The sequence below is a fragment of the Mus caroli genome, chromosome 13 (assembly GCF_900094665.2).
Source record: "Mus caroli chromosome 13, CAROLI_EIJ_v1.1, whole genome shotgun sequence".
NCBI lineage: Eukaryota > Metazoa > Chordata > Mammalia > Rodentia > Muridae > Mus > Mus caroli.
In genome coordinates, this window is record NC_034582.1 from 10,199,920 (window position 1) to 10,219,629 (window position 19,710).

General features: G+C 38.8%; 2 protein-coding genes across 2 annotated transcripts; one reads left to right on the top strand and one right to left on the bottom strand.

Annotated features, from left to right (window-relative positions):
- Nucleotides 1-982: 982 nt before the first annotated feature.
- Mrpl32 (mitochondrial ribosomal protein L32) lies at nucleotides 983-4,175 on the bottom strand. The gene is made up of 3 exons (XM_021180585.2): nucleotides 3,982-4,175; nucleotides 2,632-2,813; nucleotides 983-1,952 (listed from the first exon to the last, which is right to left on the bottom strand). Exons 1-3 carry the CDS (start codon nucleotides 4,145-4,147, stop codon nucleotides 1,698-1,700), a joined length of 603 nt encoding a protein of 200 aa, XP_021036244.1. The 5' UTR covers nucleotides 4,148-4,175; the 3' UTR covers nucleotides 983-1,697.
- Nucleotides 4,176-4,323: 148 nt separating this feature from the next.
- Nucleotides 4,324-15,242, top strand: Psma2 (proteasome subunit alpha 2). Its single transcript, XM_021180262.2, has 8 exons — nucleotides 4,324-4,405; nucleotides 6,327-6,403; nucleotides 7,046-7,178; nucleotides 8,922-9,044; nucleotides 10,368-10,449; nucleotides 13,228-13,301; nucleotides 14,818-14,875; nucleotides 14,965-15,242. The coding sequence occupies exons 1-8, from the start codon at nucleotides 4,365-4,367 to the stop codon at nucleotides 15,079-15,081; spliced, it is 705 nt and encodes a 234-aa protein (XP_021035921.1). The 5' UTR covers nucleotides 4,324-4,364; the 3' UTR covers nucleotides 15,082-15,242.
- Nucleotides 15,243-19,710: the final 4,468 nt, after the last annotated feature.

Here is a 19,710-nt window from a genome sequence, read left to right on the forward strand (position 1 = left end):
CTAATGTGGTTCAAAGGTCGAAACTATAAAGCTAGCCCTGAGTTTAACTACCTGAGTCCAGGAGACTCAAATATGTTGGCCCTCTAGTTTTCTTCACATTCTCTTCTAAACTGTACCTTTAACTCTCACTAGTGACTTCATGAACTTGGAAAAGATGAATGAATACACAGGTCAATGGGGATACGTGAGAAACAAAGGCAAGTAACACAAAACTTCTAAGGACTGTTTTAAATGAAGTGACGAGACACTCGATGACTAGTGGACTATGGTGTCCCAAGGACATCAGGTTGATCCACATGCCCTTTGCTGGAGAATTCGGTAAGAAAAGCAGTTAGAAAAGACACTTCTGTCACTGAGATAGATGAAGTTGTTATTCATAACACAGTCCCTAAAATGATGCTGCTACCTAAGAATTATAGCTGAAGAATTGTTACAGTCTATTCATTTAATGTAACAACAAATGATAATCACAGGCAGTAGAGTTCCTTAGCACAGATTTAAAACCATTGAGAGACAAATCTTTTGTTATCAACTTCAGAGGACCCCTGATGGCTACCGGCATTGTCAGCAGGTGGAAGACACCCAGAAGTTTGACCAGTGCTCGAGAGCAACCCTGATGCAGCACTGGGGAGGAAGACCAGCACCTAGACCATCAAATACAATACAGCAGGGAGCTTGGTAAGAATGGCCCTGGTGACATGGGCACAGGAGAGCTCGCCTTAGTGGTGTAAGAGCATGAGAGCTGGTGGGCTAACCAACTCAGCTATCATCCAGGCCCAGATTCAGGGCTTTAAGTTGGCCCACCCCAACCTCCACCCCATCTATGAATTGTTAATGCACATGATGAGGCCAGTCCTACAGACCCAATCTGAAAGAAATACCAGTAAGAATCCAGCACTGATAGGTTGCTAGGGTTGAGGACAGGGAGATGAGTGGGACTGAGGCGCACTGAAATTCATACACACACACACACACACACAAATCGCTAAAAATTATATTTAAAAAATGTTATCAACTGCATATAGAAGGGACAGGTGGGGTGTAGACATTGAAAATAAATTTGACAGGATATATACATTTTCAACAACTGGTACTTTAAAGGCCCTACTCTGGGTATTTATTTGAAAGGTTTATCTTGGGTTTGCTTTCTCACAAGCATCTACAATGACAATGGAATGTGATTGATTAATGCAAAATGGGAAAACTATTTCTATTATTTACGTAAATTAGCACACTTTGTTCCATAAAAAGTAAATTGTTCTAAAGCACCAACAAAGAAGAAAAAACTTGGTTTTTGTTTGTTTGTTTTGGGTTTTTTTTTTTTTTTTTTTTTTTTTTTAGACAGAATCTCACTTTGTATCCTGGCTTGCCTGAAATTCAAGATATCCTCCTGCTTCTACTCCTGAATACAAATGAGTGTACCACATACCTGTTCTAAATTCTTTTCTCACTGACACAACTGCTTAATTAAAACCCAACAGCATTATAGAAATACACAAATTAATCCATTGAGCCTTTACATAAATATGCTGAGTTTATTCATGATAGTCTTCAAATTACCTCATTTAAAAGTAACAACTAACAAAATCCATTTTAAAATACATTGATAATTTGAAAACAGGCACAACATGAAAATGAAGACTCCTGATTTTAAATAAGTGCCTAACTATGAAATTATCTTTTTAACATTTTTCAGTTCAATTCTGGGTGAACCAAGATGGCCTCTTTATGTTTCTTTCAACAATCCTCTTGCCCTGATCCTTCTCTGATGGTTTCTCTCCTGTGTACAGTACCATAGTCTCAACGGAAGGAGCTTTGAAAGGACCTCCTTCTTGAGCCCCTATTTGTTGTCTGATTTTTGTCGTCTCCTGGCGTACTTTCTCATAGCAATAGCCACAGAGGACATGTTTCTGCTTCAGGTGACCACATTCAGGGCAAATGTCTATATTGTTCTTTAAAACAAAGAAAAACATATTAATAACAAGCAATATAATACATAATCACCAGCAAGAACTCTTACATGCTGACATTGTAGCTTTCTGAGAATGTTCGTGCTACATAAGACTATATACTATCTAGTTCAACAATATATTTTAACAGGAAAACTGAAAAAAAAATAATAGCAACACTGAGTTCAAATTAGTAAGAAAATTAGGACTAAAACTCAAGTTTACCAATCTGGTATATTTTTATTTGTATAGCCTATGGATAAACTATTCTCAAATTCTTTTGTCTAATCTCCAGCTTGAGTAGAATATTTTCATTATATGAGTGTAGTGAATTCCACATTAACGATTAAAACCATAGTCAAGAAGTTTGGAGATTTTTCAGAAGAATTGTTTGTAACGATCTCATGTGACTTTTGAATTAAGAGCTCTATCAGTCCTCTAACTTCAAATAATAAATAACCAACAAGGAGCCCAACAACACAATGGGACGATTCATTAAGGGTATCTTAAAACATTAAGGAAGAATTAGATTATGTATTTATCCACAATGAGCCAAACAAGATGCTAAGACTATTATAAGGCTGGTTTTCTCTGCTACACCAATACAATACCGAGCTATTCAGTGTTAGACTTGAGGAAGAGAGTGTGTACGTGCACACACCTACACCCATCCACACATTACCTTAATTTTAATAAGCTTTTGAGGGTTTCTTCTCCTACATCGGTTAACTTCGATGGTGCGTCTGTTTTTGGGAGCTGCCATCCAAAAGATACTATCTAAAAAGCTGGAATTCTCTTTATTTTCACAGGTATCATGTGCTAGCTCTGTGAGGATGGATGGTCTCTGCACGGCTAATGCTGGTGCTATAAAACAAAACAGAGATACCGAATCAACTTTGAGTCCCTAAATGAATACAGCCAGTATTTTCTGTAACAGTCAACATGTGTAGTGTCACTAAATATACACACCTATAAATTATATGTGTTTGTGAGTATATGTGCACATGGAAGGTCAGAGGACAGCTTTCAGAGTTAGTTCTCTCCTTACGTCATACTGGCCATGGGGCTAGGACCCAGGTCCTGAGACTTAGCAACAAGGTCCTTTACTACTGAGCCATATGGCTGGCCTGACATAAATAGTTTTGAATGTTAAACACAACAAACATTAGTAATAATCCCCAGCTATTAAAATATACTAAAGCTCATATAAAAGGCAATTTAAAATACTTCAACTGGAATGCTTTCTTATTGCAAGCTACTAAAGCAGCCAGGCTACTCTACTAAGCACTTCCTCTGTATATAATTCGCGACACTGTAGCTCAGTAACAAGTAGTGCACGGTAATCTAATTCCGAGACTCCCTGAACTCACTCACATCACTGAGATGACTACAATGGCCATCATCTGTACCACACTATCCTGATCCAGTTAGCTCCTTTTTCTTTAAACCTGGTAGGTTCCTAAAGCCATTAAATTCTTCCTTAATATTTAATCTTGACCTGTGTTCTAAGAAAAGATTTATTATTTATGAGATTGTCAAGTGTTTCACCTTTGTTTTTCTAAATTGTTTAGATCACTTCTTTACCCTTTCTTATGTTCTTCAGACTTGCGAACTTTCGTTCAATTCTTAGGACTGCTTACCACTACATAAACTGTCCAAGCACAGGTCTATTAGACAACGAATGGACTGAAATGATTATCTCAGGTAGAACATGGAGACAATTATTTATTATACTGCGCTTGAGATATAATAAAATATATCTCTGTTCAGACTGGGCATTATCACTTGTGGGATATACTGTAAATAACACAGCAATCTCAAATTTAACGCCCAAGACACCAGGAGCTCGAAGCTAGCCAGGGCTATACAGTGAGTTCTAGACCACCCTGGCTACGGAGTCAGTCTAAATAAATAAATAAATAAATAAATAAAATAACGAACCAATCAACCAACCAAAAGTCACGCGCTGTTTCTGTCCTACAACCCGGAAGCCCTCACCAACCCACTTTCCACGAATTCTCTCCTTACGGACCCCACGGAGGACTGACAAAGCGACTCCAGCTCTGCTGCAGTTGCCGTTGTAGTAGCTCCCAGCACCTCTGGAGCGGTCCGGGACGCACCGGCCATGGTAGTGAAAGCAGCAGCAACGAAGGAGCCATGACCCTCTCAAGACAGAGCGGGACGCGGGCTGAGAGCATGCGTTAAGTCCGCCCACTTCCCCGCCTCCTCGCTCAGAGCATGCGCAGGCCGCTCTTGCGCATGCGCAAGGGTCAAAGGTCGGCTGGGATCCAAAAAACTCCAACTCCCAGCTGCCCCTGGGTGACTTTTCTCCAATCAGAGCAAAGAGAAAAAAAAATTAAAGGAAGCAGCCTTACTGCGCATGTGCGTGACTGTGTTCCGACTTTCCGGGTAAAGATGGCAGAGCGCGGTTACAGCTTCTCGCTGACTACATTCAGGTACCCGGGGGACCCCCAGGTTCCATGCGTCGCAGATCACAGGAGCGCCCCAGACATGGTTCCGTGTGTCGGACCTGGATCTGTCTGGTGTTTGCGTAGGAGTGCGCGGTGACGGAGCTGGACTCGTAGCTTTGCAGAGTCATGTTCGGTGCCAGGCCTGGGCCCTGGCTGAGGCCGGCCGTGTTGCGGGCCGAGGGACGGGAGGCCCCAAGCCAAGCACTAAGCACTGGCTCTCCCTCTAGACTAGGAGAAGGGTGCTTTGAGATAGTCTGTTTTCAGCTGCTCTCTTCAGGCCCAGGATTTCTTTACTGGCCCGGCTAGGCCTGAGCCAGAGCTTTGGAAACCCTGACTCCTTAAGGGACGTGTGAGACGTCCTTTTTCTTTTGGGAGATCCTTATTTACTGTTAAATCTTAGTTTTAGTCTCTCTTTAGCAGCTATGTGCTTTGAAGCTCACACTGCTTTCGGTTTCGCCTGTGCTCCTGTAGAAGCTTAAGAAGTATAAAATGAAGGCGCTGATTTCCTGTCAGGTTTTCGTGGCACACGCAAAACTGATAACCTCTGTATTTTGCTTGATCCACTAACAAATTGCTTTAAAACGATTTAGACCCTTATTTTTTGGGAGAAAGAATTAAAGAGTTATATATATTTTCTCAAAGTGCAGTTAAGGGGAACTATTGTTCCCTGTTTAAGAAAAACCATCATGGATGAACTTAGACAAAGGACTGTGTTTCGACCATTTTCTTAAGGACTGACAGCTGAAGGCAGCCAGGATCTACTTGTTGAATATAACAGTAACTAGTAGTGGTTTTTCCATTACCACCTATGTATGATGAGTTATAGATGAACCTGGACAATTGAACTTTTTCAAGGTTGTCCACAAATAGGTAAATCAGGACTCAAACCTTGTTGGCTTTGAAAACAATTAATAAACTTTTTGTTACAATATATTATCTTTTGAGAATTGCCCTTTACAGTTTCACATAAGAAGTGAGTTAATGTTATTGTTTTGAAATCTTTGAATAAATTCCATTAAATTCCTTAGCAAATGATTTCATTATATAATTGACAGAGACTAAATTTTGCATGGTAGTCACTTATATTTGTAAACAAAACAAATATGGTCCTAAGTCGTTTCATTATAGCTGAGACAAATGGACATAGATGGTGAGGGACTGAGTTTTTAAATTATTAACTATTTAATTTCTTTTTGTGTCAGAATTATTGGTGACCCAGGCTGACTTCAAATGACCAGTAACTAAGGATGCCTTTCAGCTCATCCTGCCCCCACTTGCTCTGTGACGGGATTTTAGTAGTGCATTCCCGTACCTTATTTATGCTGTGTCATGCATTCTAGGCAAGCACTCTACCATAGGAGCTGCATCCTCAGTCCTTGAGTCTTTTATAAAAAACATCTGAATGTTTTCACAAACAGATTTCTTTATTATAACAGTCTTAAAAAAAAAAAAAAAACATGATAAGGTTTAGCTAGCAGCTTACATTTGGTGAGGAGTGGTAAATGAACGAAAGAAATTGGCGTGGACTGGTTTGCGTTCTACCAAACGTGTTCCTGGGGATTTTTTGTTGAAAGAGGCAGTGGGGTACTGGGACTCATGAGCACAGCAGCTGCCTGAGTTCTCGGTTCACTTGCCTGAAGTGGGGAACAGAGGTAGTGGGAATGCTTTGCTAACCAGAGATGGGGAAAAAACAACAGCAACAGAACACAGGAAAGAGAATTTGTGCCCATTCGAGACTTGGACCAACTCCCTAGTCTGGCAAGCTTAGCTTCCAAACACCTTCAGGGTAGATTTCAAAGGCCAGAAGGTTAGATTAGTGAGGTGTGGCCTCTGTTTTCCTCCTGTCGGGTGTCCTGTAAGATTTGAGAATGTGTGAACAGGGAGAATGTCTTTGTTTCTTTTCCAGCCCATCTGGTAAGCTTGTCCAGATTGAGTATGCTTTGGCTGCGGTGGCTGGAGGGGCCCCTTCAGTGGGGATTAAAGGTAATTCAGTGTTTCCTTCTCTTCAGATGCTTGTGAATAGCCGAAATAGGTGTATGTGCATAAGCCTTAACAGTCTTCTTGTTGGTTTAGAGAACTTTGAAGTTAAAAGAAATAACATTCTGAAATAGATGTTACATAATTCTTATTGATCTTTGTGTTAAAGAATTTTGAAGTTTTAAGAAAATAGCATTCAGCACAGAAATTTAAAATTTACAGCAAATATAGCATTTTAATCTATTGTGATAATTCATAAGTTGTCTTTTCTTCAGGAAACTATTGTTTTCATTGGTTCTATTTTTCTATGGAGTTTTATCTTCTTTATCAAGGGCTAATTATAAAACATCTGAAGATAAAATTATTGTATGTTCTAGTATCCTTTTAGAGAAATCTCTTATTATTTGTATTAGAAGGCTTAACTAGATTAAAACCAATAAACCTGAAAATATTGAGAGAGACTGGGTAATGCCTGCAGCTATGGGGATTTTACTTTTTTATTTTTTATTTTATTTCTTGGTGTTGTGTAAGGATCCAGAAAAAGGTTTTACAGTCTAGAGAAGGCAACAAATTTAAATTCAATGCATCTGTAAGTAGAAGGCTAATGAAGGACACATTGTAGTATTAATCTTTTTTCTTCTTTTTAAGCTGCAAATGGCGTAGTATTAGCAACTGAGAAAAAGCAGAAATCCATCCTGTATGATGAAAGGAGTGTACACAAGGTGGAGCCCATAACCAAACACATCGGTTTGGTGTATAGTGGCATGGGCCCCGATTACAGGTATGTGTACTGTTGATGATGTTTTCTCATCACGTCGTCCTAATTCTTGTTTGGTTTCAGAGTCATGGCAGCCTGCCGACAGCTAAGTTCTGTTTGCCTGCAAGGATCACTCTGTGGAGGCTGGTCTTGTGACTCATGGTTGTAAACAGGTGGTTAATGACATGCCTTTCTTACCCGGCTTTCTCATCACTCTCTCATTCCCTCCATCCAAGGACTCGGTAGGAAGGGCTTGGGTGTTTTAAAGCACCTTAGAAATGACTGAATGCATTCATGCTGTAATAATATATTGTTACAGTGGGTTAGGCAACAAGAAAAAGCAGGGGCCATGTAGAGTTAACATCATTCTGTTTATACCTGCTTTTCTCAAAGGTCCCTGAAGGCTTCTGGGTGGCCAGGCAGGACTCCGGCATATAGAATTGCTTCCTCTGAACTCCACTGGAAAAGAGAGTGACACTTGCTACACTGAGGTCCCAGGAAGTTGAAAGGAATTAGCAGCTTTTTACCATGTGCAATTAAAATGAAAATTATTTTGATTTTATAGGACAAGGTAGAGCCCCGGAGTTATCAAAACATCATTTGCTTTCCTGCCATGGAAAGTTCTGTACCACTGTGTAGAATGGACACTGCAGAGGACTATTGATGAGAAAATAAACTTACGGGAAGGCTTGAGTGTCCTCGATAGAGTGCATGCTTCAGATAAAGTAGCGCAGGAGCAGGTGGGGGAAATCCTTTGCTATATTTGATTGCTATATAGTTAGGTTAGTCAGGTTCTCTAAAAGAGCAGTACTGGTTGTGTGTGTGTGTGTGTGTGTGTGTGTGTGTCTTATTAGACTAGTTTACAGGTTGTAGCCTGGGCAGTCCAACATTGGCTGTCTGGTGGCATTAAAGGCTGAGAATACAGAAGTCGTTCAGTACAGAAGGCTGCATGTCTCAGCAGACCCAGTCTAATGCTGGAGTCCTGAGGGATTCCTGCAGGAGGCTGCTGTTGTCTTCAGTCTGTCTTGGAGTCCTGATAAAGTTGTGTTAATATAGGTGGCAGCAACAGCATAGACACTGTCCAGCTATGACAAGTAAGAGTCAGGCAAGGAGCCTAAAGGAGTTTCCTTCCTTCTGTGACTTTTTTATCTGGGTTGCCATCAGAAAGTATAGCCCAGATTTAGTGTGGATCTTCCTGCTTCAAATAATCTGATTTTTAAAAATTCTTTACGGGTGCTTGGATCTCTATTAATTCCAGTTATAGTTATGTTGACAACCAGGATTAACCATTACAATCATAGGATTTCATGCCTGGAAGATGTCACAGAGGGAGACACAAAGCTCTCACTTTGTTAAATAAATCGGTTACCTTAATACAGTGTTTGACCTGCATGTGTATCTGCATCACATGCATGCAGTGCCCCCAGTAGCCAGAAGAGGTATTGGATCCACTGAAAATAGAGTCACGATAGTTGTGAACCACCGTGTGGTGCTAGGTGTTGAATCTGGGTCCTCTATGTGTTTAATGCTTAACCTGTCTCTCCAGGTCCCTTAAATCTGCTACTAACTCCTCTAGTCCCTGCTTCTCTTTCTGTTGTTTCCTACTGTGATTCTCTAATGAATCTTTTCTAAAGTGAGGCTAACTCTGAGCTGATGACTGCTAAAGAGAGACTAGTGCTAAGTTTGTATTATATGTTCTTTTAGAAGAAAGTTGTGGGGGAGTTAGTAGTGTGTCACAACTTTAATTGTTTTTTTCTATTGCCTTAGAGTACTTGTACACAGAGCTCGGAAACTTGCTCAGCAATACTACCTTGTTTACCAAGAACCCATTCCCACAGCCCAGCTGGTACAGAGGGTAGCATCCGTGATGCAGGAGTACACACAGTCAGGGTGAGTCACTGTTAGTACTTGAAGAAATGCATTATGAATTTGAAGAAGAAAAAATTGTGTGAAAGAAATCAGGTACATAGAAGTCTTCTTATTCTTTCTGTATTTAAAGCTGAACAAATGAAGAAAATCACTGATAACAATTGTTTCTGGATTTGACTTGAAATAATTTCTTAAGGTAGTAAACTGTGGCAATATGGTGATATACCTGTAAACCTAGTATTCGGAACACTTCGGAAGGTAGATCGCAAATTCAAGGCAAATTTAGGTTGCATAGTTAGACACTGTCTCAAAATGAAGGAAAAAGGGGAAAAATGTGTTCTCATCCAACAACAGACATCAGCATCTTGATTTTAAGAAAGCCCTTTGCCTGTGTACTTTGTAATCTTTAGTGTTCAGTAATTAGCTTTTTAATCTGAAGTGATGGTGAAATATGAAGACAGCAATAACATTTTAATTTCAATATTCTTTTGTTGTTTAAGATTTATTTATGTATGTATTTTATGTATATGGGTATTTTGTCTTCATGTGTGTCTGTATACCAGAAGAGGGCATTAATTCCATGATGATCATATGAGGACTGCAGTTAGAGATGGTGAGCTATCATGTGGGTACTGGGAATTGAACTCAGTACCTCAGGAGAGCAGCCAGGACTTTTAACCTCTAAGCATTTCTCCAGCCACCCAATATTCTTAAATCATAACGTGACTGAAATAGTGTAAAGGTAACTGCTGATACATAAGCCTAGTAGGAAAGAGGCATTAATTAAATGTTAGTACAGGCTTCTCCATGCTTAGATAGTAATACCATACATAATACCAAAGTATGTGCTTAGCCTCTTTGTGTTGCTCTAACAAAATACCTGAGCCAGGTTTATTTAGTTCAGAGGACTGCAGGTCCAAGGACATGGTTCATAGTTATTATATGGCCTGAGGTCACACAGTAAGAGGCCCACAGTAGGGTGGCCCACTCCATAGAAACTAATTCACTTCTACAAGATCAAACCTACTCTGAGAAAAAACATTAACCCTTATCATCTAGGATGGAATCGGTGACCTACTGTCTTCCACCATGCCTCATCTCTTGGAGGTGTAATTTTGTAATTATGTAGCACTGAGAAGTAATTTCTGGTTAACTTTTAGGAACTAAACTACTTGATTTGGATTTACTACGGTTATTAACAGTAATAAGGACAATTCATTTTATATTGGTTCATTTAGAAGTTAAAGTTAAGTCTAACTCAGTTTACTTGGTAATTACTTTTCTTGTGAATATATTTAAATTCTTACATTATTCCAAGTCATTTTTGTTTTTTATTTTCTATAGTGGTGTTCGTCCATTTGGTGTTTCTTTACTCATTTGTGGGTGGAATGAGGGACGACCATATTTATTTCAGTCAGATCCATCTGTAAGTATCATTACATATATTTGAAGTATTTATTAGAATTGTTTTTTTATACATGTAATAAAAGTAGAAACCATAAAACTTTAATATTTAGCAGTATTTTCCTTCTCTTTCTCTTGTTTTTAAAGATTTAGTTTTACCTTGAATCATGTGTATTCATGTGTCTGTGGTTGTATGCCTGTGGCTGACTGCGGTGCTTGTGGAGGACAGAGGAGTCAGATCCCACTAAGGCTGCAGTTAAGGGCCTGGGACTGGCACTCAAGTCCTCTCTGAGAGCAGGATGTGCTCCTATCCCTCAGCCATTTCTCAGGCTGCTTTTTTTTTTTTTTCTTTTTCTTTTTTCTTTTTTAAGACAGTATAAGGTAGTACATATTTGTTTGCTCATTCATCATTTTTATAGTGCTGTCTTTGATAAGCTAAATGATACATTAGTTTTCACCATTTTTTGGTCATGTTCATTAGCATGTACTAGAATCCACATGTACTAGTTGTTGTAGTTATCAAATTTCATTAGGCCTCTTGAACTCTGTTACTTTGTGACTCTGTTACCTTGGCAAACACTTCAGTCAGATGTATAACAGGAGGCCACTGTTACAATGTTTGTCATCAATTTGATGACAACTGGGATTTACAAGGTGTCTTGATGGCACTGGTTTTTCTTTCTTTAAAAAAATACTATTTATGTTTTTATTTTTATTTATATGAGTATACTGTAGCTGTCTCAGACACACATCAAAAGAGTGCATGGGATCCCACTGCAGAGGGTTGTGAGCTACCATGTGGTTGCTGGGAATTGAACTCAGGACCTCTGGAAGAGCAGTCAAGTGCTCTTAACCACCTAGCCATCTCTCCAGCCCTGAGCTGTTTTTTCTAAAGCAGAAAGTGATATCTGGATCTGGGTTTATTCTACATTGTTGCATTTGCTGTGAGGAGAAGCCTAAGAAAAAGTTCAAGGTTAAGGAGTGAAGCTTTGTTTATTAGATAAGTACAAGTCCTCTTGATGCAAGCCTTAGAATCCTATCTTACAAATTAACATGGCAAAACAAAAGTAACCGAATTTTGAGTCCATCTGTGAGCTTCTGAAGCTAAACGTCTGGTCTGTGGTCTTGCCTTCCCGGCCAGCTGAGGAGGGCAGTCCCTTGGGACTGTGTTCACACTTCGCTGTCCTCTTCTGTACTGTATACTATACTCTAACAAGACACGCCCCCGAGAAGCTTTCCTCTCACTTTTACATTCATGTTTGCTTTTCCCAGATGTGGCTGTTACACGCAGGGCCTCTTCAACATTCCACTTGCCCCCCTTTTCACCTGGGAAAGTAATTGTAACCATGGTAAATATAAAGTACGCAAATAAATATACAAGTAAAACATAAAAAATAAAATAAACATACACAAGTAACACACTGACTGGCAGTGAGTCACAGACCTCGCTGAGGACAGTTCTTTGATATATATATACTTTTAGCTTTTATTTAAAACAGAAGCAAGTTTGCATAGTAATGAGATCAATGAGCTTGTTTATTTTTACATAAAGAATTAAGTCTTTAGAGAATATTCGAATCTGCAGGGTCTTGGAGCTTCAACTTTTTTTCCGAGTTGATACTTTGATTTTATATTTGTCAGTGCTAAGGAAACCACTTTACATAAATACTTGCTGCAGAAATGTTAGGGAAATGCCTAGGGCCATTTAAAAATGATTGCAAATTCTAACCCCAATCCAAAATCCATTTAATAAATCTTTTTTATGAAACTCAAATCAACAACCCAATAATAATTTTAAAGTTAAAAATAGAAAATTCTAACAGTGGCATCTATGCTGAGGAATGATGATAGGACAACATTGTCCTTCATTTCTTTTAATTAAATCAGTATGATTCTAAAAAGCACCAATCACTGACTTCTCCGGTCAATGTTGATTGGTGCTGTGTAGCATGTTGGTGTAAACAGTAGAGTGCATCACATTCTGAGGCAAAGCTCTGGAGACATCACTTAGGTATCGTGGGAGAGGTCTTAAAACACCTTGAATTCCTATTTTTGTTTTTGTTTTTGTTTTTGTTTTTTGAGACAGGGTTTCTCTGTATAGCCCTGGCTGTCCTGGAACTCACTTTGTAGACCAGGCTGGCCTCGAACTCAGAAATCCGCCTGCCTCTACCTCCGCCTGCCTCTACCTCCGCCTGCTGGGATTAAAGGCGTGCGCCACTACTGCCTGGCAACACCTTGGATTCTTTACACATTGATTTTGAGCTAAATTTTAATTGTTAAATATTTAGAAACCTTTTACTGTTGCCAAACTTTTCATGACCCCATCAAAATATTGAAAGGTTTTGATACTTTTAATAAAAGTCCCTCTCTATTCAGTAAAGCTGATAAGGGTCCCTAGGTCTCAGGATAATGTGAGACAGCTTAGATGCATTCACTCCATTAAGCTATGATTTTTGATATTTTACTTTAATTCCTACTTCCGTTTATCTTGCTTTAAAAGTATATAATAATTGCACTAATTCATTGTTATCTGTTTGATGAGTTTCGATATGTGTATATGTATGTGTGTATATGTGTAAATACCAAACTAAACCATTACCACAGTCATTAACCGAAGTTTATTCATGATTCTTGTTTTTTGTTCTACAGCCTTTAAACAAAACTTATTCTATGAAATTGCCATTCAGTTTCAATAAATTATCATGACTTTGGAAGTTAGAGACCAACTAGAGTTAAACACAGATAACAAAAAAATAGAGTTGTGTGAATGTTTTAAAATGTCTTTGTCTCTCCTGATTAGGGAGCTTACTTTGCCTGGAAGGCCACAGCAATGGGAAAGAACTATGTGAACGGGAAAACTTTCCTTGAGAAAAGGTAGGCTTCCCAGGGCAGGCGGATCACATGAGGGCCAGAACTCTTGGAATGAAGGGTTTTTTGTTTGTTTTTGTTTTGTTTTTTGTTTTTGTTTTCCGAGACAGGGTTTCTCTGTATAGCCCTGGCTGTCCTGGAACTCACTTTGTACACCAGGCTGGCCTCGAACTCAGAAATCCGCCTGCCTCTGCCTCCGCAGTGCTGGGATTAAAGGCGTGCACTGCCACGCCTGACTTTGAATGAATTTAAAAAAAAATTTTTTTTAAAGATTTGTTTATTATATCTACGTACCCTGTAGTACTGTACTCTTCAGATGCATGAGAAGAGGGTGTCAGATCTCATTAGGGATGACTGTGAGCCACCATGTGGTTGCTGGGATTTGAACTGAGGACCTTTGGAAGAGCAGTCAGTGCTCTACTGAGCCTTTTCTCCAGCCCCTCTTTGAATGATTTATCTCCCGGATCTAGCAAGTCCATTGCATCACTATGTATTTGAGTTTTGCTAGAGATAAGAGAGAAAACATCCGAATAATCTTTTCTTAGTATTCAGTGACGTTAGTGGTAGTATTATTTATTTCTTAAGGCTATTGTTCAACCTTGTTTCATTTCTTTTTTAAAAATATTTATTTGGGGTTGTGGGAATAGTTGACAGAATTTGTCCATGTATCTGGCTCTTAAACTCACCATGTAGACCATGCTGGTGTCTGACTCACAAAGTTCTACCTGCTTCTGCTTGCTCATGCTTGCAATTCCAGCAATTGTAATGATAAGGCAGGAGGATTGCTATAAGTCAAGTCCAGCCTGGGCTACAGAGTGGGCTCTGGTTTGGGCTATGCTACAAAATTAGGACCTGTTTGAAACAAAACAAATTGGTATCTGCTCAAGACCAATAGTTGGTCTTGAGTAGATCACATGTGTGTATTTGCTAAAGTAAGAATGAAGCACTGTGAAACATTTGCTGTCAGTGTGGACCATGAGCCACTCTGATTTATTTGTGGTGATATTCTGAATTCAGTGTGTTCACTGTACTCCAGACGTCTCTGATGTTTTGGACAGAGTGTTTTATACCAGGGGTGTAACACATGAGGCTTCTCTGTATGGTTTTCGTTTAATATTCATGTTAAAGTTATTAAAGATCTTAGACTTTTAATCAATTTGTAACCTCAATCTTGGTAAAGCACATTAACTTTTACCTCTTAATGAGTCTTCAGCATGCTGAGTTGTAACTTACAGTATCATGATTTTAGCAACAGTTTGACTTTTATTGTAGTATTGCTAAAACATAAAGTGCATTTTTATAATGAAGTTTTTCATGGTGTTAGAAGTTCAGTAGCAACTGTCACATTATTTGGGGACAGCAGTCTCAGTGAGATGGTTAGGGGATACTTTTACAAATTAGAGTTTTTTAGGAGGGTTAGATTTTTAAAAAAGATTTCATGTTTTTTTTTTCTGCTCTTTTATTTAAAATAACCATGAAGACTCTAAACAGTGCTACACTATTTTTCAATCTTGTTCTTTAGATATAATGAAGACCTAGAACTGGAGGATGCCATTCATACAGCCATCTTAACCCTAAAGGTTAGCTCAATATCCACCAACTAGATTTCAAATGGTTTTTCTAATGAACTGCTTGTGAAATTGACCGTTTTCCTTCCTTTCTAAATTAGGAAAGCTTTGAAGGGCAGATGACAGAAGATAACATAGAAGTTGGGATCTGCAATGAGGCTGGCTTTAGGAGGCTCACTCCAACTGAAGTGAGGGATTACTTGGCTGCCATAGCGTAATGAAGATGTGCTGGAACAATCAAGACCTCACACACTCGACTTTTTCATGTTTAAAGTATGTTTTGTTTGTGCAGACTTATTTCTACATGGTTTAGTGGATTCACATTTTAAAAATAATCATAATAAACTGTTAAAACCAACTTTTAGTTTTTAAGAGTAAAGTTTGCATATACTTCTTTCTTACTTTCTCATAGTTGACTTTTGGAAATTAAATGGTAAAATCACTCTGATTTTCATATATTTTCTTTAGTATATCTCATTGCCCCCTTTACTAACAAATATACCTATGTTTCCTTGAAAGATAATTTTAGTTTTTAATATAGGTTATGACTTTTGGAACTGGAAGAATTTGTTCTTTGATAAATTCATGAAAAGAATGTGGTTGGATTCATGAATGGATGTGGTTCAGCAGGGCCTGGGAGCATTCTGTAGTTGTACTATAGCAATCAAGTGTCAAACAAAATTGGTCTCCTAGGAGACAAGTGAGTAAGTAAATCTTGGTGTGTTAGATCCTGTGTGTTTCTGCATCTCATGTAGGTAAACTGATTCGCTAGATTATGGTAGAACTCCTCTTAACTATAAATAGTGGTAATATAACTAAGGTCAGAGCTGCATCTCCCTCATTAATGAGAAAAGAGCCATCACTGTAAGTCCTTAGAAGCAAACAAGTAGTTGGGGCATTTAAACCCATTTCCTTTGTGGAAGTATGATGCATGATTTTAATTGGATTTTCCCTAGGCATCGTAGGATAAAAGACACTTAGGATAATAGACTGTTTATGAATGTCCTTATCATTATGAAGAAGTAGGCAGTTCTATGGTTTAAATGTAATTGAAAATATTTTGATCAATATTACATAAAATTTAGAAATAGCTTTATTTTAGAATATTTGTTGACATGCTGTACTGTACTACTGTCACAATACATCCATAGCTTACTAAGTAGACAGTAACATTTTAAGACATGGGAAGGTGACACCTTGATCGATTGTTATTCGTGTATTTATTGTATATCTGTGGTGTGTGTATGAGCACGTGTGTTTATTGGGTACCAGTGATACATCACTTGAACCCAGAGCTTGCCTGTTGACTAACTAGTCTAGCTAGTTTGCTCTGGAAATCCTGTGTCTACCTTCTGAGTGCTGGGACTAAAAGCTGCCCCACATTTGTGTGGGTGTTATGTGTCCATACTCCAGTTCTCACATTTGCACTACAGGTGCTTTAGCTGATGAGCCTTACCCTCTGCAGTGCCCTTCTATTTAAGACATGTGTTGAGGAACTAGAGAGATGGCTCATTGGTTGAGACCAGTTGTTGCTCTTGCAGAGAATTTGGGTTTAGTTCCAAATACCCACATGGTAGCTCATAATCATCTACAGCTCCAATTTCAAAGGAGCTGAAACCCTCTTAACCTTTGCGGGCATTAGGTAAGCACATATGGACAGACATACAAGCAGATAAAACACAAAATATTAAAAAAATTACTAAAGGTCTTGAGTATTATTAATAATCTCTCTAGATTTGCCTTAGTGTATTTGAGTCCAGCACAGTATTAATCATAAGACTTTTTTGTTTTTTTTCAGGTTGTTTTGTTTGTTTTTTGTTTTTAATTATCTGACTGCAAAGAAATTAGAACAGTGGTTTTCAATCTGTAGGTTGCAACCCCCTTGGGAATTTAAATGACTCTTTCATAGGGGTCTTCTGAGTTTTGGGAAAACATATTTACATTATGATTCACAACAGTAAAATTAAAGTTGGGGCTGGAGAGATGGTTCAGGGGAAAGAGCTCTGACTGTTCTTTCAGTAGTCCTGAGTTCAAATCCCAGCAACCACTTGGTGGCTCACAATCATCTGTAATGGGATCTGATGCCGTCTTCTGGTGTGTTTGAAGGCAGCTACAGTGTACTCGAATAAATAAAATAAATCTTTAAAAAAAAAAACACGCAGTATTTAAAAAAAAATTACAGCTAAGGTAGCAACAAAAATAATTAGGAAGATTGACAACCACTAAATTAAAAAGTTTCTCCCTCACATTGGTGACTGTGTGTGTGTAAATTTGATATTGTTGGAAAGGCTAGGATTTCTGTTAGCTGCTGTTTAATTTGTTTAAACCTCATGTCCAATATTAAAAAAAACAAAACCGAACAGAATGCTGAGTGGTGGTTGCACAAGCCTTTATTTCCAGCACTTGAGAAACAGGTAGGTGGATCTGAAGTCAAAGCCAGCCTGATCTGCAGAGTTCCAGGACAACAAGGGCTACATAGAAGAAACGATGGCTCTCAAAACAAGAACCCCAGAAGAATGTCAACATTTATAAATCAAAGAGGAAAGTAGAGGTATATAAATTTAAGACGAGGAAAGTGCAGATAGTGCAGCGGAAGGAAACATTAGATTCGGGGTCAGCTATATTCTGCCTCTGCAAATGGAAAGCTGCCTGCAACCCCATCCCCTTTGTCACAAGACTGAACAGAGCTCTTCATTGACCTTGGAACTCATCTGTTCCCCTTTTGTTCCAGTTACTTCAGAAACTCATTCTTTGATGTAGGAGCTCATTGTACACTAAACATTCTTAAATCATTTTAGACTTTGGGATGTTAGTTTCTTTTCATCTTGTGCATTATAGTGTTCCCAGTGTTCATAGCTTCTCCCAACATCCGGTTGTATCTGGAAAGCTTTTGCATCAAATTCCTTACCATAAATCTTGCTTTGCAAAGTTACTAGCTGAGAAACGTAACTGTTCTTGACATTTATGAATATTGGGGGAGGGGAAGTAGAAGGGAAGAGTGAGGAAGATTCTGCTTTGTAATGGAGCACTGAGCTCTTTTACGATTTGTTTGCATTTTCAGTTGATTGTCATACACAGGAGTTCCTGACTCTTGGTACTTAAGCTCACCCACTTTCCAGTCAGTGTTTCCAAGCTTTTCAACTCTCCAGCCCTAACCTTTGCCTCCATGTAAAGAAGAGTAAAGACTGATACTCAGTGGGAGGGGCTGGTACTCCTCTAGGATTAGAATTTTAAGTTCCTGGCAACCAGTGCAATGGCCCCTTTATTAGTTACAGTTTGTGTCTGTGACAAAATATTTCCTCTCTGTGGCCTTTGGGATTGTCTTTTGTTCCACAATTATTTGCCTTTTGATGAGTTTTTACTTCCCAAATTTGTGTGCCATCTGCTTGTAGGGGCCATGTTAATGTTCTCTGTATCAGTTGGGTTTTAGTTTAAAATGTGCTGCCAAAGGAAGGACATTTGATAAGTTTCTTAATGGTTATTAGACTGAATGCCCAAGTAGGTCCTTATTAAAACATTTTTTTGTAAATTTTTTAGTATATTTACATTTTTCCTTTTACTTTTCTTGATTATGGACCTAAAATTTCTGTTAACTGAATATCTGATTCTTGCTCTTTGCTGTTTTTCAATTCCTTCCTGTACTTTCTAGTCCACTGATGTTTAGAATATGCCTTTACTTCGGAGAGCTGTTTCCTATCTGTGCCTTCAGCCCTTAAATGAAGAGAAGCTTATTTGAGGGCCAGAGTAATCAGGTAGCTGAAGGTTCCAGTTACAAGGTACTTCTTAAGGAAACGTGCTGTTGTATGCGCACGTTTCTGTCCTCCAAGTCCAAACAGGAGAAGATTTGGAAGTGTTGAATTTGTGAATGAGTCTGGTACCTACCTGTCTTATTGTAGATTGTGAATGTCAGATTTCTTTGGAAGTTTTTACTTATGTACTGTTTGAAGGGAAAAGGTGTAGGGGGTGGGAGGTGGGAGCATTGGAGGAGCAAAGAGGCTAGGGGCAACATTTAGTCAGGAAAACTTCCCACTTTCTAATGGTGCCTGTTTTTTGTTGGGCTTCTTTCTATCTTGACACCTGGTTACTTACATCACCATAAACTTATTTCTGAGGAAGGAATGGGCTGACTGCCCTGGATGGGAGAAAGGACTCTGGTATGTTATTAATGAAGTCTTTTTAAAGAATGGTTTTAATTCTGCCCTCCGTTTAGACACCAAGTTCAAAGCCCTCTGGAATTTGTGCTTGATAAACCCTGGCAGGCTTTGCTGGAGGCATTTACAGCGTTGTTTGGGTTTAAATAATTTGTGCCTCAGGGGCAAAATACATCTATCTACCCTTTAGAACTAAATAAATTCCTGTGTAATGTATTTGGAATAGCGCTGGCTACAGAGCTTTTTTTTTTTTTTTTTTTTTTTGTATATGTAAAGCACCGAATGAGATATTGCTCCTGTCTTAAGATTTTGGTAGTATGTCTGATCTGTTACTTCTATCCTTAAAGTAGTACTTGGGACAAGGAGCAGGATACAAGGAAAACACAATTGAAATCTAATACTTAAAATTAGTTTTGCTTTCTCAAACTCCCCCTCACCCCGGATAACTTTGAACTAAATTTCCACAGCCCCTGAAGCTATGCAGTTCTCTGCCCTTTCGGAAGGACAGCACATTTAAAAGTTCCTTCTATGTAAAGGCCAGGATGATGCAACTAAAAATGCTTCCGAGTGGCGTTTGGAACCTCACGGTTCTCGATTTTTATTTTGCTAAAAATATCCAAATCTGAGACCCAAATAAGTTTTAGTATTCAGGACTCAGTGAGATTGAGACCCAGCCCTTGACCCGCCCCTGCTGGC